Source organism: Accipiter gentilis, chromosome 3, assembly GCF_929443795.1.
Source record: "Accipiter gentilis chromosome 3, bAccGen1.1, whole genome shotgun sequence".
In the NCBI taxonomy this organism is placed as follows: Eukaryota; Metazoa; Chordata; class Aves; order Accipitriformes; family Accipitridae; genus Astur; species Astur gentilis.
The window spans coordinates 3,060,090-3,079,721 of NC_064882.1; the positions used below are offsets into that span (position 1 = coordinate 3,060,090).

A 19,632-nucleotide genomic window follows, 5' to 3' on the forward strand; every position below is an offset into this window, starting at 1 on the left:
AGACCATATGGTTCACATCTGCTATTTGCGTATAACTGTACCAGAGGCTGCACCAGAAGGCTAAAATGATTTTGTTTACAATTGCCTGTAAAAATGAGGTGTGGGGGAGAGAAAATGGCAACACTGGCAGTCCATGTTAGTTGCCTCCCTTTACTCCTGTTGCCATGGTCCTTTTTGTCTGGCCAAAAGTACCTCTTCCTCCTTAAAAACAAAATTTGTCATAAGAGTATTCAAGATATAGAAAGAAGAGTCGAAAGTTTCATCCAGTGTAAAACACTACTGCTTGTTTAAATTTGCTATTCAGATACTGGGAAGGGTTACTGTGACAGAGAGTTATGTACTTTCTTGGCCTGTTCACTCTATCTACTTTGCAGTACAGAAGTCCTGCTTTGAATCTTGGTGACAAAGATAATGCCAGAATGTAAGAAAGCTCAGAAGCAGAAAAAAAATAAATCTCTATTAGCCAATGCTCTTCTCAGTCAGCAGAAATTCAGGCATGCCTTCAAATGACCTTTGACCATTGTCTCTGACCCTTATTTTATCGAAGATAGAACAAGCCTCATACGAAGCCTCCTTTCACATGCCCATCTTCTACCATTGATTCTGGTCTGTGAATGACATGTAGCCTTTCTACTGACTGGTTACAGAACTAATCATAACCCTCAATAACAGTAAAAAAATCTAAGAAGAGAGAAATGCCTTTGTAAACTGCAGACATTTTTTTTAATTTTCTTTTTTTCCCCTGAAAGTTTATCAGAAAAGTAAACCATGAAGTACACATGATATATATAAAGAGCAGCCGATTTGGATGCAGGGCAGTTAGTATCAGTGTATGTTAACACTACAGCAGAAAGACACTGGAGCACGTCATTACTGCGGTTAAGCCACCTGCATTCAGACAATTAGGCTTATAGAACAACTTTAACACCTTGAATGGAGCGCACCCTAAATCTCCCCAGTTATTAATGCTAGGTGACCTCTTCTTCTTAACCAAGAATAGTAGAAGGGAAAGGGCAAAGACAACAGAAAAGAAGTCGATGGACAGCAAAGCAAGACAGAAAAAGGTGAAAGTGTTAACCTTTTGAATATCCACAGGACTCACTACAGAAGCACCAGCAGAGCGAGCTTCCTGCAAAGGTAGAAAAAAAAGATCAAGAGGCAGAAAGAAGACCAAGAGGCATCCATGACAGTTTCTCAGGGTTTTTGTCAGGAGAATGTACTTTATGTGGTAACATAACCAAACAAATGCTACACATTTCCGAATAGTAACTGGCATCTGAACAGTGGAGAACATGTACCTGGCCCTTCAAGCAGACTTTCTGTTGTGTTTTTGGTCTGCATCCAAAAAGTGCAGATTATACAGATAAAGAGAAGATGGTTTCAAGATAGTAGATGTATTTTTGCCTTGAGAGACTTAAAGGTCAGGACAGAATAGGATAAACGGAAGAGTTTAAAGCAGAGAGCAGACATTTGAGAACTCTCAGCCTTATTCAGTATGGAAAAGCTGAGCAACAGGCATGTGATCCTCCAGTTTACTTCACTGATATATAACATATGACTTCTGTAATCAAAACCATCCTATCTTATGTATATTTATTGTCTTATATAGAACTTTTTAAAAGAGAATCGCAGCCTCTGAAAAAGAAAAATTGAAAGAAATTTTTTATTTTCCTATGGAATTATAGAGTTGTGTGGCACCTGTATAGCAGGCTCCTCTTCTGGTTCCTGTATATTGAAGACAGTTGCAGCACTGTCTGCTCCCAGCAATCGACGAGCCATTTTCTCCTCATAAGTTAATCTCTGGGAGGGAAAAAAAAAGGGGGGAGGGGGAAGGATGAGGATGAGGGAAAAGAAGAAAGAAAAGTTCTTATTTCTCATTAAGAACTACAAGGCAGTTAGTAAGCAGTGCTTTAAGTAATGTTAATAAAAGAGAATAGCATATGTTTCTAACAGGAATTTTCTACCGCAGTTTGTAATGCATTTTTTTTGCATTACAAATGGCTCTTCTGGCTTAAGCAACCCTTGCCCTGACTCTGCCATTTGTTTCCATCCTCTTGCCAGAAACTTGGGCAGGAATGAGCAATAGGAACTGCTTAAATCAGCATGGCCATCAAAAAAGTGCATGTCAAATCATCCCAAACCTTACTCCTAGTCATTCTGCTCAATTTTTACATTAGAACCACACGGCAGAAAACTCTGCCAAAAATGCTAAGGAGATACTACACTACTTGATTATTTTGTCAAAAATATGACAGCTTTATAGAAAAATATATTCTTTAAGGTTTTTTATTTCTATTCTTCTTGTTCATTTGGAAATTCAGGAGACAGCTTATAAAAGACAATTTACACTCAGAAGGTAAAGCAAGTTAAAAGAAAAGTGTACAATTCAATTATTTCATTATTAATTTTCCTTTGACATTCAATAACACGTTTCAGGCACTTAGACACTTTCTTACAAGTCAACATTGCAAAAAAATGCCAGTGAATGAAAGGCAAACTCATTACATGGTGAAGTGCCTCATTTAAACAGAAAAATGAAAAAAGAATGGAAATTGTAAAATATTACATCCACTTAATGCTTCCATTTTTTAAAAAGCTCGTTTAAATTAATTTTTAAAATATGTCATATTGTAGCTAAACCAGCAGGCTGAGACTCATGAAAACTAAGTACCGATCTTGGCTTGGTTACAAATGTATAAGCAAGTCATGAACTTTTCTTCACTTTAATTTCTTCTGTGATCACTCCAAGTGCCCACAGCCATGATTACACAAACAGAATCACTCAAGACAGGAATCTGCAAGGCAAAAGCCTCAAGGCAGGCACAAACCCCGAGTTTACTTGGTTCAAGCTCCCACATCATCTGATCACAGTTGGGATTTTTTTTTTTTTTCCTTGGGCCATGTGGCCTTTCTCAGGACATTCCATTCATTTGTCCAGGCCAAATGTCACTCACTTTCCAAAGTTCAGCCCACCTCCTTTGAAAAAACGGCAACTTAGACACTATGGGAGTGATTCTGCTTAACTGCTACAGGAAACTGCCAAACCCTATGCAGTCAATTGGGGAAAGGTAAGTACGGCAGCACTCCTTGCTCTGGACATTCTCCCTACTTCACTCCGTTGTCCTTATTGAGAACCAGAATCCAGCAACTGTGGAGTAGATAGTCTGACTCGTGGGCTGTCTTGAAACAAAACCACTATAGTCCACACCTCAGACACGGTAGCAAACAGCAAATTTCTGAGCATGGTCCCGAGAAACCTAAAGCACAATACCTTTCAGTGACACAAAGGTCTCCCGAGGCATTCGGATGCTTTTGAAAACACTTCATTGACAAACAGGGGTGACAGTCTACATTTTTAAAATTACTTTCCTCTTAGAAGAGATTCCTGCTTCAAAGGCATTTAAATCAATGCCTTAATAACTGTAATCAAGTCTCAGGAGAGTTGCTTCTCATCAACTCTGAGTGGGAAGAATTTGGTATTTTGTCTTTTATGCATATGTTAAAATGCACAAAAATTAACGGAGAACTTTGCGGCTGTGCATTTCAATCGTTTGATACACTTGCCCATTTTACCTCATTTCTTGACTCCTCAAGCAGACTGTTAATTCTTGATAAAGTCTGTAAGTTAGTACTACAGGTTGTTTTTTATTCTATTGGTCAAAAAAGTCCTACAGCTGCAGGATCTAATGATGCCTGATTCCTAATGTGTCTGTTTCTCACGATGAACTGTCTTGTCCCCCTCCAATGTCCACTTACCACCTATTCCTTTCCCCTATTGCCCGACAGCTAGGCAAAAGGTAGAATGAGCCTGGACCTATCAAGAGCTATGCATATGCTTACTGGCCAGCCACCCAGTGATGAACAGTCTAAAAGCAAACCGCCTCCGAGGCTGAAAAAGCCCTTGATGTACAGGCTGCGCAGGCTTCTTAGGCAAATTCATCATCTTTGAGCCCTCCATTGCTTTGCTAAGTCCAAGTAAAGTTGCCCAACAGGAGAAGGAACAATAGGCCAAAATGTATACTATCATTCCTTATGGAAGTGCAGCTTTGGACATGCAATTTAAAATAACAAATACATAAAATATAAAAATAATCTACCCACAATTATTTTATATGCAGCATATCTGAGAAACTACCCTTCATGCCCACTCCCATTCTCCAGGGTATTTTATGTTTTTATACCGGTTGCCCATTGTTCAAAAGGTCTTCCTTGAAGCGAAGTTTTCTTTCCAGATCCTGAATTACAGCATCTTTTGACCCTTGAATCTCTTCATCTGATGCTATCCTAGCAGTTCTGCCTGTTTTCTTGGGAAATCCCCTGCAAAACAGTACAGGAAAATTAATGAGCTTTCCTGAAATCATTGTTAATTAGAAATTTATCTGGAATCACTGCTATTAATGAAGAAAACAACATTGTGTCTTTGAAATTAGAGGTCTGGCATGTTACTTACTATGCTGTCCCTTCTAACTCACATAACTGATTAAGAGGTTAGTTTAAGGACAAAAGTTGAAACTATGCTTTATTCATGCATTAGTTAAAATAGGGCTCAGGATTGCGTAGTGGTGGCTGTAAACACCATACACTTAAAGAGGAAACTGATGAGCAATGGCAATAAAGCAAAGTGAGAGGAAACATGAAAGAGAAAGCATGACTAGATAAGGGGATGGAAGATAAACTAGTATCCTGTGAAGTACCAGGTGGTTAAAGATCAGAAAGATGTAAGACAAGGAAGTTAATTATTAATTTCCTATATTATTTATTAACTAATTCCTTGTTATAGCTTTGCAATACACAGTGCATAACTTCATGTTTATTCTTCATATCTCTGAACACGTACCCAGAAGGCAACATGTAAATGTCATTTCTGAAAGAAGAGCCAGAGACTTCACAGGGTCTAGGTTACACTGGCAAAAAGAAAAATCATCCCTGTAAAGCAGTGTTCAGCAACAGGGTTTCACAGCGGAATAGCAACCACTTGGCTGTTTGTATTCACAGGGCTAAGGTATTCCTCATACCAGGCTACAAGTTATGATTGCACATTCAGGATGTCTCGCTCTCATTTTCTGGAATGGCACAGGAAATTTTCTTCCAGTCTGCACTAATATTTAACACTTTTCAGTAATGTTATGACGGCTCTGTTGCTAGAAATGCCCAATAACAGTGGTTTCTACTGGAGATCAACTGTTCTTACACAGTTGTGAAAAAAATCAACATTGCTATCAGTATTTGAAACTCATAGCACACCCATTTCTCCAGTGAAGTCATACATTATCAGTTAAAACATCAATACTGATTCAACATTAGTTGGGGGTGGGGGGGGATGGGGTGGGGGTGGTTCAACTTCATCATGAATAGGGTTCAGCCCATTACATGGGAATGACTTATGCAAAATATGGAATCGAATCAAATAAATTGCCAAACTCACAGAGTACAGAGATGGAAAAAGTCAGACTAGCATGTAAGGGGTAAACTTCTTTTCAATACACAACTTAATAATTTAATTACCAGCACCAAAATGTTAAACAAGAATCATACAAGATAACAAATTTTCTTGGATATTATTTGGTACTATGTTTCCATAACGTGGTTAGAGAAACTTCATTCTTCAGCAAGTGTTTTCAATGGTAATTTTTAGCATTAGTTAAAATGAAACAATACACATATGCTGTCAAAAGCATAAAAAAAATTAAGTGAATAGATGGAGAAGACAAAAATTGGAAACATTTTTGTCTAAATTCCTAAAACATTTCATATTCTGTTACTGCAAGTAAATTTAAAATGGGAAAATGGTGAAGTTATTGTAAAAAGAACTGCATTTTCACATTAAATCACAGCAGAAGAAGAGCAGACGTTTGCCTAGTGTTGCAAAGAGCCAGAGAACAACATCCTTCACCCTAGAAACATTCAGCCATTAGCTGGAGATCTCAGTCACCAAGCAGAGTTAATTGTCTCGGCGTTTCGCTGGGGATCTTCTCAGTCACAGTAACAAAGAAAATCTCTTCCACTGTTTTGGGGAAGAAGTGAGGAAAACTATCCCTTCTACAGGGAGATAAGAGAATGCTAAGAGGAAGGGGTAAGGTCTCTTCAAGAAAGAGATGCTTCAGTAGCTCAAGAAATTTGGGGACAGTAAATGTAAAGGAAGATATGGAAGGAAAATGGACAGGAGAAAGTGGGAAGAGGGAATCAGAAGGTAATGTCCCGTAGGAAGACTGGACCAACTGCTGGAAGGCTAGTGGGAAGGTGGCATCTGACTCTCTCCTCACAGTCTTTCCCTTCACTTTCCAGCCTCTTACCCCCCCCAGCCAAGCACTGCCATGGAACCGAACTTTGTCGCTTTTTAGATACGCGCGCACGCGCACACACACACACACAAAATCTGGCCAACTTCAAGGCAGCAAATTTCAAATTTGGCTTCACCTTGAAGAAGCCCTGTGCGAGTTTTTAATGGAGACGCGCATCCTACCTCAAAAATTCCAAGTGATACATTTAAGAAATAGTTTTCATTTCACATTCTTACAAATTTCATACTTGGATGATAAAAAGAGTCTTAGCAGAAAAAGGCCTGCTTATGCTTGCCACTCAATAGGCTGTAAAGGTAAAACATATAGTTTACCCGAGAAAGTCACAACACTGCACAAAAAGAGGGGGATGGGCTAAGTGCTCTGGAGTGGATTTCAAGTAACAAGTGAAAGCATTTTCTGAATTATCAGTTATCTCTGAAAACAGAAAGCCCCAAGCAAACACACCCATTTTTAAAAGGGCAAGGAGAACCAAGAGAATTACAGGTCATTAAGTTCAACGTCCATACTGAATATAAGAAAACAGTATTACAGTCCATTTCAAAACAATGTAGGATAATAAGGAAATTAAAATTAAATCATATCAAACCTCACATTTCTCTCTCTCTGTCAGGCTGCAGGGCACGCAGACAGGCAAAAAGAAATAGCTTTGATACACTTCAGTTTATGGCTTCTGAGTAAGCCTCCAGGAGCTGCAGTTAAGTTCCCTAGTAAATCAGGGAAACAGAGTCTGGCTGAAATTTCTTTTATATGGCTGCATAACTATCGGGGTTGGGGTTTTTTTTCTATCAAACTGGAAGAATATAGACCAATAAGCTCTTTCAAAGGTCTGTGTATACTAAGTTCAGTACTTAGTACTTGAACCTTAACAACTGGAACAGTGAAATAAAAAAGCGTGTTTCTCAAATTGGCTGATGACACTGAACTTGCAGAGGTTGAAACTCATTTGCAGGTAACAACTGTCATTTACAATAATCTTCATAATTAGTCTAGAGGTGGTCTAATGATGATGAAACTCAGGAAAAATGTTCAAAGCACGACAGCAATACAAATGGAAAATTAGCACTAACATTTAAGCCTCTCTCAAGAATCTGTGAGATTAAAACTTGGACAATAACACCATTATTTCAAAAGGAAAAGAAATATAATTCTGGGACACATTAGCATAAGACATGAAACTTCATTGTTTTCTTTTATTCCTTGCTGTTGGACACTGAACACAGTTTATCCACTGCTCTTCAAGAAAAATACAGCAAATTGGAAAGTTTTAGAACAAGAAAACTGTCAGATGGTTTTAAAACCATAGCTTTTGTGACAAGCTATGTCACACACACACACACAAAATATCTTGTTTATTTAGGTAGGAAATGAGGAGAATTAAGATAGAGAGGTGAATCAAATATAAAACATCAGAAAATAGCTGGCATTCAATGATTCTCCATGTCTATTGAGGAGGACAAGCAGACAACAGCTTGAAGAACAGGCCTAGCTTCAACAAAAACAATGTAGAGCTCTCCCTTCTCCACCCTCCAACAGTGACAGTTAAACACTGGAACAAGTCATGTAGGGAAGCTAAGGAATATTATTTAAGAACAAGGTATGCAAATATTTCAAGAATGGCCTGGGGATCCCTGGTGGCTTTTAACAGGAAAGGCAGACACCCTAACAACCTTCCAGATTTCTGGTTATGTGCCAGAACATCCTGAGCTTTACCCAGAGGGTGTGGAAGTGTCATCCAAGACTCAGTCAAGGCAACTTGACTGAAAAATAGATTCTCTTCTCTTTACTTACATTTACAAATAGGTATTTAAGCAAGGAAGTAGTTGGTTTAAAAATGTAATTATAAAAACGAGTATCAGTCAAAATTTCTTCAAATGCCTTTAGAAAAACCTCTCTTTTAGGACTACTTTAAATTGGCAAAAAAAAAAAAAAAAAAAAAAAAAAAAAAAGAGGTGCACGAGGAAATGTAATTCTTCCTGCAGATTCTCTATTTCCACCCCCTCTTTAGAATCTCTTTCTTTCTCTACATATATACACTTTAAAATCTGTACATAAATATATATATACACATACATACCTCCACACCAAGTTAGCTCTTAAGACGTACATTCTTAAGATGCATTTCAAAACAGCTACAAGGCAATGGCAAGAAATAGGAGGTCCTCGGTAAATCTATCCTCCAAAGCACAGCTCCATTCAGCTTGAGAGATGGTTTACATGTCAAGACAGCCTGGCAGCAAACTTTCTTCAGCTGCTTTTGCAAATATTTTTCACCATCCTTACATGCTTTATCTGGATGCATTAAGTTCTTAAGATTTGTGTCCTGCTTAGTGACTAATCACCTTTCTTTTCATCTTTTCTCAGGGATAATACCAAACAAAACATTCTGCCAATTCATTTATGTATTTGTATGTTCAGAAGGCATATTTCAAGATATTGACACTATTAGTCTCGAGCACACAACCACCACCACAAATGTGCAAAGAAACTATCAGCCTTTGAGAATCAGGCTGCAACTCACATAGATTTTAAGCGCCTCTGAAACACGCATCACTTAAGTCACTGAGGGCCTGAATACAGATGTAGATAAAAGCACACAAGTCTGAATTCTTTTGGTCAGAAAGGGTGCAACAGAATTGTCAAAACTCAGTCATCTTAATTCATACAGAGATTTTCAACAGCAAAGATTTTTGCAACTTTGTCTTGGCTCTCCTTAGGTTTGAGCATTTGCCCTAACATTTGTTTAGAAAGAAGGCCAAACCAGCAGTACTTTTCATGTTTTAATTACACAGAGTGCACGCTGGATGTGATTCCCTCTTTTCCTGTGTACCTTTTACAGTGTAAACAAGGGCAACAGGCTGGCTGTTGTTATCCTTCCAAGAACAAATTCCTGTTTGCAGCCAGTATGGCTCAGTTTCACAGAAATCCAAATCAATTCTCTGGTACTGAGGTAATCAACAGCAACTTGATTTTTCCTTTAAAACTAAAGCCTTCCAAAAATACAGCTAATTTCTGCCTGCTTAATACATTTTTCACTTACTGTAAGAACAAAGTTACTACAAGCACTGTAGCAGGTCACAAACTTGGAAGCTGCGGCTGCATATTAAAATCGCTTTAGTCTGATCTTGTCATACAAGCTGTGGAGACCAGGAGTCAGCTCTGTTCAGTAATGTGACCTTACATGCATCTGAATTAGGGGAATGCCTGAGGCACAGACCTGACTAAGAATGACTTGTTCTAAATGAAACAAAGGTAACAAAAGTTCAATTATTTCTACCACCCAAGAAAAGGTTATGAAACTGTAGTTGAAAAAATAAAATAAAAAAAAAAAATCATGCCTCAGCATTGGATAGGATCAAGACTGAGATGAATAATATATATTTCTGAGCAAGTTGATCCTTTTTAATGATTAGATAGCACAGAGAACAACTCAGCTACAAGCTGCATGCCTACCACAAAAATTTATTTTTCTAAGGCTTATCTTTAAAAATGCATTTTTACTCATTAAAAGAAGAATTTCTTCTTTTTCATTCTCCTGTTTGAACTGAACTTCCCTACTTGAGCAAGTTATCCCTCTGCCTCATGCTGCACTGGTTACCATAGAAACACAAGTGCCATATGCTTTTCAAAGTATGTCCACATATTTGGATACCAATTTAAATAATACTACCTATTTTGTAACCAATAACCTTATCTGCATTTATGATTGTTACCAGCTTTATGCTAAAACTGATGGCCAAGAAGAAATCACTAAAGCACTGACTGCTCCCGAATGTAGAAAAGGCTAGCACAGTCCTCATAGTCCTGAAATCTTGCAAACAAGTTAACTGTCAGAAGCACGTGAAGAAAAACCTACACTGGACTCAGAAAAGGTAATATATCCAAAATATTACCCTTTATTCCAGTTGGTGAAAGGCTACTGGTTAAGGTCTCCACAACTATCAAGCACTGTACTTGGCTTTTACATTCACAGATGTTTCTGTGGCATTCAGATCTGCTTAAAACAAGGAAGTTATAAAATTAAGTCCTCTGAAGAAAAAAATCTGCAGACCAAAAAAAGCTGCAAAGCAATGCTGCAAACAGCCTGCCTCTCTTTTCAACAGAGAGGTGTATGTACTAATTCCCTTAGTTAAGTTCGCTTGTCATCTTACAACATTCCTAAGCATCTTTAAATACCGTTTAGAAAGAGAACTGGATAAAATCATCTTGAAAATTAAGAATTCCAGATGCAATGATTGTCAGGATACAGTAGATCAGTTATTTCGGCAACTGTCTGTGCGTCTTCATGTTAAATCCTTGATCTCCGCTTTTGAGCAACTTTAATTGATTAGATCTGGGGCACAACCTGGATTTCAAAGTTCAAGAGGAACAAACATGCATTCATCAAATTTCAAAAAAGCTGATATAGACAAGTATTGCATGATAATCACGTGCATAGGTGTTACATTGTGCAAAAACAAAGCTCCCAGTATGAGCTGCTGCTTAGCACAATCAAGAAGTAGTGATCTGATATCACAGATAAACCACTCAGGTGTTGGCATAACAGCCACTAGTAGTATCTAAGCCATGGGAAAAGAAGGTGCAACACAATAAGTCAACAAATTTTAAACAGAAATGGTCTAATGGGCAGGAGCAATAGCTTAAGAAAATTGGGGGTTGGGAAGGAATGCAAACACTAATATTTGCTAGAGTTTTTCCAGTTACAGAAATACTTGTCTTCAGAGATATTTTCCTGAGATCCCGGGATAACTCCAGATGTGACTGAATAGGCAGCATACAGAGATGAGGTGAGCTCCCTCAGAAGCAGGAAAACACCCTGACCTTTTTCCTCAGTTTGATGTTGAAATTCTTAATCAAGGTACTTCCTCCTACATATCGCTACTTTCACATCAATCATACTGTAGGTAACCTCCGTTTTTTTTACAGTTGTGACAGACATAACTTACAGGAATGGTAAAAGTAAATGTCCAGTCTACATAGGACAGCAATACAGTTGACTCCAAAATGAAAGCTGGCATTTGTACTGGGAGACTGTTGAAAGCTGTAAGATAAAAAGATGGAGAAGTGTGGCTTTTCCTCAGAGTTGTGACCATCATTGCTAACCGACACAAAGAACGTAAGGGTTACTAAAATATTTGCTTCAGTGCTATTTGAGACAGAATTCAATGGACAAGTCACAGTACACAGCTGCAAGAAGAGACCAGCAGCTCTGATTCAGAGGGGAATGAAAGTGCAGATCTCTCTCTGATGTTGTGTCCTGGTTTCAGCTGGGATAGAGCTAACTGTCTTCCTAGTAGCTGGTACGGTGCTGTGTTTTGAGTTCAGCATGCGAAGAATGTTGATAACACACTGATGTTTTCAGTTGTTGCTCAGTAGTGTTTAGACTATAGTCAAGGATTTTTCAGCTTCTCATGCCCAGCCAGGGCACAAGAAGTTGGCACAGGACACAGCCAGGGCACCTGACCCAAACTGGCCAACAGTGTATTCCATACCATGGGACGTCCCATCTAGTTTAGGAACTGGGAAGTGGGGGGGGGGGGGGGGGGGCAGGGAATCACCGCTCGGGGACTGGCGGGGTGTCGGTCGGCGGGTGGTGAGCTATTGCCCTGTGCATCATTTGTACATTCCAATCCTTTTATTACTACTGTTGTCATTTTATTAGTGTTATCATTATTAGTTTCTTCTCTTCTGTTCTATTAAACCGTTCTTATCTCAACCCAGGAGTTTTACTTTTTTTCCCCGATTTCCTCCCCCATCCCATTGGATGGGGGGGAGTGAGTGAGCGGCTGCGTGGTGCTTAGTTGCTGGCTGGGGTTAAACCACGACATGTTGCTATTTTCATGATTCCCACAGAATCTCCTTTAAGATTTGGATTTAAGGTTCTAGGGATCATTGAAACAGCAGTTGAATTTATTATGCAGAGTGATAAAAGCAGCTTATTTAATTACATTTTACAAGATACTGTAGACAATCTTGTCTTGAAAACAATGTTTTCTCTTCCATTTTCCATTCTTTTCCAGAAAGTCATGTTCTTTCACCAATTCTATACAGTCAGATTTTTTTCTGTTTGTGACTAAGGTAATACTACTGAAGATATTTACTTTAGGAAAAAGTCCACTTTAAGGAAAAGTGTCTAGTTTAAGAAAATACTGTAATTTTTCAAGTTGCTTTCAAAAGGATATACATATATCTGACAATACATGTTTTTTATACTTAGAAAGAGATTCCATTTCTCCAGGCTGGATCTCCACACCTTTTTATAGTAGGATTTACATTCTTGTTATTTAAATATTCACTAAATAGCCACTAAATCCTTCTCATGGGATTAATTTTTCTTCCACAACTGCTCACGTGAATTTACCAATGTATCTGCTTACCTAGAATTTGTAAGTATACTTATTTCTCTTCATACAGATATAATTTGTTTTTTTCTATGAACAGTGAAGACCAGATTCTAGCTTCTACAGATTTAACTGTGGACAAAACCCCCTCAATTCTAGGTTTCTGTCACATTAACTCTGCTTCCTGCAAGTCTTTTGTAACCAAAAGCTAACCCGAGTCCAACATATCCACCCACCCACCCTAGAGTTTTCTTTAGGTAAAGAAAGGAAGAACTGAGATTTTTAAGAACAATATTCAACAATCTTACTCCAGCCAAGTTTTACTTCAGAAATAACTGACGAGTGTTCATAATTCCCTTAAGTACTTAATTAGCTATGCAGTTCCACCAGCACTTCTCTTTTTTTAATAACACTGTGCTCTGGCAAGACATGAATTTATCAAAGCTGCTTCATCAATAACAAAAAAGGTTATTCCCAAAGCTTGTTCAGCTAACACCACCACAGTCACAGCTTGAAAATGCTGGTCACCACAGAGTGTGTAGAGCTTACTGGAAAGATGATATCTATTTTATTGAACTGATACATTTACCATACAATAATTGCAAATAAATGCTTAAAATATTTAAAGGTGAATTAGTAGGTACTAATTACACAAAGCTGCTTTCCATGATTCAGATGTCCAAATAAAATGTAGTAAATTCATAAGTAGCTATTCCCATGAATCAGGCAAGACTGTAAGACTAAGTGTTGTTAAAAAAAAACACAAAAAAAACCCACACCAAACAAACAAAAAAACCCCAGTGCAATGTTTCCAAATCTTTCGACTGGAAAGAATATTCATTTGATCAAACGGGTTTAGATAATGCTATCACTTCCACAGAGTCTCAGGACCCAAAACCAAGGAAAATGTCAACCCTTAGCTGAAACTTTAGCATGGTATTTTCTACTCATGGGCTCACAGACAGAGTATGGGGATGGAAGAAAGAGTTAGAAATGTTTTGTCTGACCTCCTATGTAAAAAAGGCACACCACCTCCTTGGGTTAATTTTTCTTTTAAGTAGAACAAAGGTGATACATACACTGGAAGAGAAATGCCTGAAGAAAGCTGATGGATGGAAGGTCTGACCACATGAAGAGAAATGAAGACTCTGATGTTTTTTATACAACCACTGTATTTTCTGTTTTACAGAAAACTTCACTGATGCTGCCTCGGACCATTCTCAAAAATAATTTCCTCCACCTGAAATGTTTTTTACTTTACCTTTATTCTGCTTCTACCACAAAAGCAATCTGAACAAAATAAGAATGATGCCTAAGTACTGATTCTGAGGAGCAGATCTGTAATTGTGCTAAGATTTAATAATGAAACAATCATTGAAATGTGTGAAAAATTAAACAATTCTTCAATAAATTCCACAGTATATCAAGATGCATAGCTTATGAAAATAGTCTGCAGAATTCCTTACTCTGCCAAACAATGTTTTGTGGTAATTACAAGAGACTCTGACAAGTCTAAATATTTATTGTTTTCTTTCAGATATTTGGCTACCAGTGTCACAGCACCTATGCCTGGGAAAGAGAGTAAACAACCATGGTAAAAAGACCATGTAATCAAAATATGAACAGTGATTTACCAACCCTGAAATACACATACAAAAAAGACAAGGCAAGAGAAAGGAGCCATGAAAACATTGAAAGTAGACCGGAAAACTGTTTTAAGAGAATTTTATCTGCTAGAGGCACTTGATACGAAAGTGTTGAAGTATCTAAATGCAATGACAGGTCTGTGTCTACTTCCACTGACGTTAAAATATAATAAATCATGAAGTTATTGTCTAAAGAGGAAATCCTACCACTTCAAACAGTGTATTTGGACTCTCTAGTAAAAAAATGTACCTCCTTTTCATGAAAGGTATTTCAAACTCTGCCTAGTTCACTTTCGGCAACCCACTATCACATTCTTAGTATTACCACCATATGACTGAAGCAGAGCCAAAGAAGCAGAGACAAAGCTAAATGGCTTGACTAGCATTTTAGATGCTGAGCTGAAGCAAAACTTTGAATGCTCCAATTCCTTCCTCACACCCACTCTGTACAGCACACTGTCAGGAAACAGTATCATCCTTTTAGTCAGTGGATCTTGGAAATCATGCAGTACGTGGTGAGACTACAGGATACCGTGAGTGGCTCAAAACCCACAGTGTCTCAGAAAGATAAATGTGTTTAAGAAGAGAGGATTTGTGAGCATGGAGCAAAAGATGAGGGAAAAGAAGCAAAAGGTGAAGGTAGGGGAAAAAAAAAGAACTGAGACTGTAGCACAAAGCAAAAATACCAAAAGCAGTGGGGGAAAGGGAGGCAAGAAGAATTGTTCGGGAGCGGTATGAGAATGATGGGAACAAGAATGATTTACTCAGCAAGACACACCAGACTTTAGTAACCTACACAATAAAATGAAAAAGGAGAGGCCAGGGAAAAATTGGCATCAAAGATACATAACAATAGATATTTTTTTGCATCATGCAGTATATCTTTTACTATGTTTTAATGTTATAATTCAGATGACAAATGCTCATCGTATATATATACACACACATGTGTATATACATATACATAAATTATACACACATACATTCAGTATGCTTAACGTGATCCAGCTCCCATCTGGACTACATTTCCTGAGGGAATGCAGGCCAAACAGCCAACCACCTCATTCTCAGCTCAGAGCCTGAGGCTGCTGCCTTGTCCCAGGGGACAGACACACCATCACGTGCACACCCAGACTGGCTGCTAGGCTTGGGGAAGTGAGGGGCATGGGGAAGGGGGAACCATCCTTGCAGAGTTGTCTCTCTGTCCGAAGATCAAAGGGAATGAGAAAGAGCACAGCTAATGCCTCAAGTGAGAACATGTGTGAAAGTAGCATAACAGTGAAGGAGGGACACAGCAGAGGCTAGATCTGCTGCTGTCACCCTCACAGCACAAGAAAGGAACTTGAAAGAGAATCCAGCTCCTATCCAGAGCTATATACCTGTACTAGAGCCTTTGCTGGAAAATCAGGGGTAATTGCAGGCGTTTGTGGGCCGTGCTTACCTGTCAAACTCTCAGTAAATTAATCACGCAACTTTCAGCAGTCATTATCAATAGAGAAAATTAGCCGGTGCAAAGAACACAGTAAGACAGAAAATCACAACTATTATGACTGCAAGGGCAAACTGTACTATTTATTCATTTTTCTCCTAAATCTATTTTATGGCCAGACTCCATAATGAATGAGCTATATGACAGAAATCAAGATAAAGAAATGCTTTTTAAAGCATATACATGATTTATTACTTTGATATCTGTCTGCTTTCTTTCTTCTCTTCCTTTTCATATCTTGGACTGAAATAACAGAAGTTCCCACCGCAACAGTGTGTAGCTGAGCAAGTCACCTAGATACCGTAGATATGTTTAGACAAACTTCTAGACAAAGTTATAAAGAAGCCTTGGATACAGCTATTCTCATTTTTGTTCTTCAGCACGCCTCTTTGTTCTCTAAGGATGGAATGAGAGTCTAGTGCCAGTGGAAAGACAAACTGATCTATGATGGGAGCTGACATGCTCCAAAATACTATTTTGGCCTTTAGAGAAGACAAAAGGGGAAAACAAGTATGCAGAGTTGTTAGGGGGAGGGATTCTGTTTGTTTTTATGCACTGCTTTTCTAAATCCCCTCCTAAACCCTTTTCCAAACATCCTCAGAACAAAAACTCTAGCAAAAAGTCAATATATCGTTATGACCACTTCGTTGTCAGATGTATACTTTAATACCTTATGCTTTAAGTATCACAAAGCTATAGGGACTTCTAAACAATGCTCAGTTTACTTGATACTTCTCTATCTGCAGATGTAATAGGAGCATAGACTGCAAGCATCACTGAATACGTGACTTTAAAAGAACCGGGTCATGAAGAGGGTTTTCTCGGATCTCCTTCCACCGCCCTGGGCATGCAGAGGCTTTTGCTGCTCCTTTCTTATTTTCATCAACTCAAATTTAAACCTTTGGCTTCTCCTCTTTTGTGTTCCCACTGTAGGACTCTTTCAGAACCTCACTTCTGTGAGGGTTAGAAAACTATATCCCATCTCTAGCACAGAGGCATTTGCAAATAATTCCCACATCTCTCCCTCTCAGGTAGCAGTTAACAGCAAAAGGACCCTAGAAAAGTATGAAATGAAGCAAGTGCAATTATCTTCAGTACAATCTTCAGTACAGTCAAACTCAAGGAGCTCATTAGCTGATACTTACGGAGGCGTCACTCCTTTCGGGAGGCCTAATGCGTTGACAGAAATGGGTGGTGGCTGGGATGGCAGCATGGAGCTGAGAAAAGCTGCTGGAGACTGGCCGGAATTAGGAAATCTGGGAGTTGGAGACAGGCTGTGGGAAGGTGAAGAAAGTGAAGGAAGAGGAGGGGGGGGCGGAGGTGGAAGTGGAAAGGAATCACACACTGGATATGTTGCAGTTGGACTAAAGACAGGTGGAGGCGGGGGAGGAGGGGATGGAGAAGAAGGAGACCAGGCATATTCCCCTTCTGGAGCAAACTGCTGAGAGAAAGGGGGAACAGGCACTCTCCCAAACTGTTTCTGAGAAGCAGTTGGAGACATAGGAGAAGGAAGGCTGGATGTAGATGATCCTGAAGATGGAGTCACATAACCTGAAGCAGGGCTGATGTTCTGAGCAGCAATGAACTGCTTAGGCCGAGCATAGTTGAAGGAACTGGAAGACTGCATGGTTGGGGAAGTATGAGAGTTAAGAATACTCATTTGCACAGGAGAGGTGACAGACTGGCTGGACTCAAGCTCCTGGAAGGAGGGCGGAGGAGGAAAGGAAGGAGAAGAGGGAAGGTGCTGCTGCTGATGATCAGGTTGCTGTTGGTGACGATACCACTGGCCACCTTCTTGCTCCAGACGAATTTGGTTCTGTAGCTGCTGTATTTTTATAGGGTCCCTGTAGGGAGGAAAAATAGACAAAAAGATGATCAGACATGCAGTGCTGGTTGGGGAGGTGGTAGAAGTTCCACTGATCTACGGTCTAGGCAAATCAGAAGGCGAGGAAAATTCAAAGTGTTTGCATATCTTGCATAGCCCTATTTCTTCAGAGCTAAAACATTGCTATAAAAGTCCATTTTTTTACCTCAAGAAGGGGGGAAAAAGTATTTGCCTAATAAAAGTTAGCAGAACCTTCAATTTGTAAAAAAGGTAAATTGGAAGACAATTTGAAGACGCTTAGGATATTTTAATGGAGCAATCCAGATAATATAAGTAATGGTAAAAATGTTGAATTTCTTAACAAGGTTTCTTTTCATTTCTTGCCCATTTCATTCAATGCCCCTCTTTCAATAGTAAGCCTCAGATATTTACCAAAGTGACAACTTCAGCCTTGATTTCTGCTGTAGGCTCTGTAGGGTGATCAGACAGACTTAATTACTGCCATACTTCTAATGAAGTACTTGGAGACAAGGGACAAACTTTTGTGTGAGAACCATCCATGTATTTGTAGATGAGCAAAGAAGAGTTCGAAGAAATATTTGTAACCTAAGGAAATGGTGAACTGAGCTTCCCCATGTCTTTAGTCCCACTTTTTTTTTCCAGGCTTTATTCTTAACTGTAGATCCTGAACATATCTTAGTAGATACTGAATACAGTTTTGAGGAATTGCTAATTGCAGTACTATCAGCTCAAACGGAAATGAGAATTTCTTTTAGAAATGCAGACATTCACTAGCAGAACAATGAAGCCTAGAAAACTAATATGCAGGAGCACTCAAAACTGTTAATTAAGTAAAAAAAAAGAAAAGCAAAACGTTCAGCAGTGAAGCAAAGCAGACCATGTGCTGGCTTTTGTTTTTGTCCACAATACAGTTGTTTGAATGACATTGAGATCAAATTAACTGTGTGGTCTATCATCTTAAAATACATCAGACTGACTTGCTTAAAAATTGTCATGTTCCAGCTGGAAATCATAACTTTATCTCAATACTCCAGATGTCCACAAAGTTTCAGCATATGCACATATACCTTTTCTGTATATTTAATATATAAATACTTTATTATATACAAGTGTGTCATTGTTTATATATAAATTTAGGTCATTTAAGCAGAAATTTTAGAAGCTGTCTGCTTAATGCATGGCATATGAATGTATGATTCTGGCACAATAATGTACTTTTGTTGGTAGCAACAAAATTAGAAATGGTAATATCATCGTACTTTCCACTCTAAGATTAATTTTGATATTCCAACCATCCACATTTCCCAGAAAATGTTTTCTGACAATAATTCTGCTTATGATCTCAGGCCAAAGGAGACTGGTCAGATAAGAGAAAGGGGAGCAAGATTGCTTAGGAGAGAAAAATTGAAAAATCAGTCATTTACATTTAACAGTTGCTTTTTTCTTTTTTGTCATAAAGATGGTTCAATTCTAGCAGCATGAGTCATCTCACCAACAATACATATTTCAGTACTTAAGAGGAGATTGCATTTTCCTTTTTAATTAAATCAGCAACAAAAACATCGAAATGTTGTAGTTCACTTGTAAATTTTATATTCATTTTTTACTGTTGACAATAAAATCTAAATAAAATCTAAATCCCTATCAGTTCAACTTTTCACTCCATAGGACATGGGCTGAACCTTATTCTTTGATTTTTGCTAAATTACATAAAAGCATGCTTTCCCTAAATGGGCTAAAGCAGCACAATTTTAGTTCCCACCATCATTTGACTTTCTTGGCTGATGACAAAAATACTTCAGGTCACCTCTGATTGGAAGGAGAAGGTTCTGTAAGATCACCACTTTCAGCTCATTCTGTATCGTTAGTCTGAATATTTGCAGACTTCCTGTGCAACACCTCTAAAATTATTTACAGATAATACTTATTTTATTTTCCATCATAATTGCCCCCAATAATTTTTTTATTTATTACAGAGAGGCTAAGGTTAAAAAAAAAAAAATGGGGGAAA

The 19,632-nt window shown here is 38.4% G+C and overlaps 1 protein-coding gene across 3 annotated transcripts in view; it reads right to left on the minus strand.

The window, feature by feature from the left end:
- Positions 1 to 19,632, minus strand: part of PALLD (palladin, cytoskeletal associated protein) — a 207,460-nt gene that overhangs the window by 21,280 nt on the left and 166,548 nt on the right. For 2 of the 3 annotated variants that reach the window (XM_049833465.1, XM_049833475.1), the window contains 3 exons: positions 16,921 to 17,619; positions 4,182 to 4,317; positions 1,699 to 1,800 (listed from right to left, as the gene is read on the minus strand). In XM_049833465.1, the coding sequence (XP_049689422.1) occupies positions 1,699 to 1,800; positions 4,182 to 4,317; positions 16,921 to 17,619 (937 nt within the window). The remainder of the gene's footprint in view (positions 1 to 1,698; positions 1,801 to 4,181; positions 4,318 to 16,920; positions 17,620 to 19,632) is intronic. The other variant, XM_049833481.1, reaches the window with a different exon arrangement.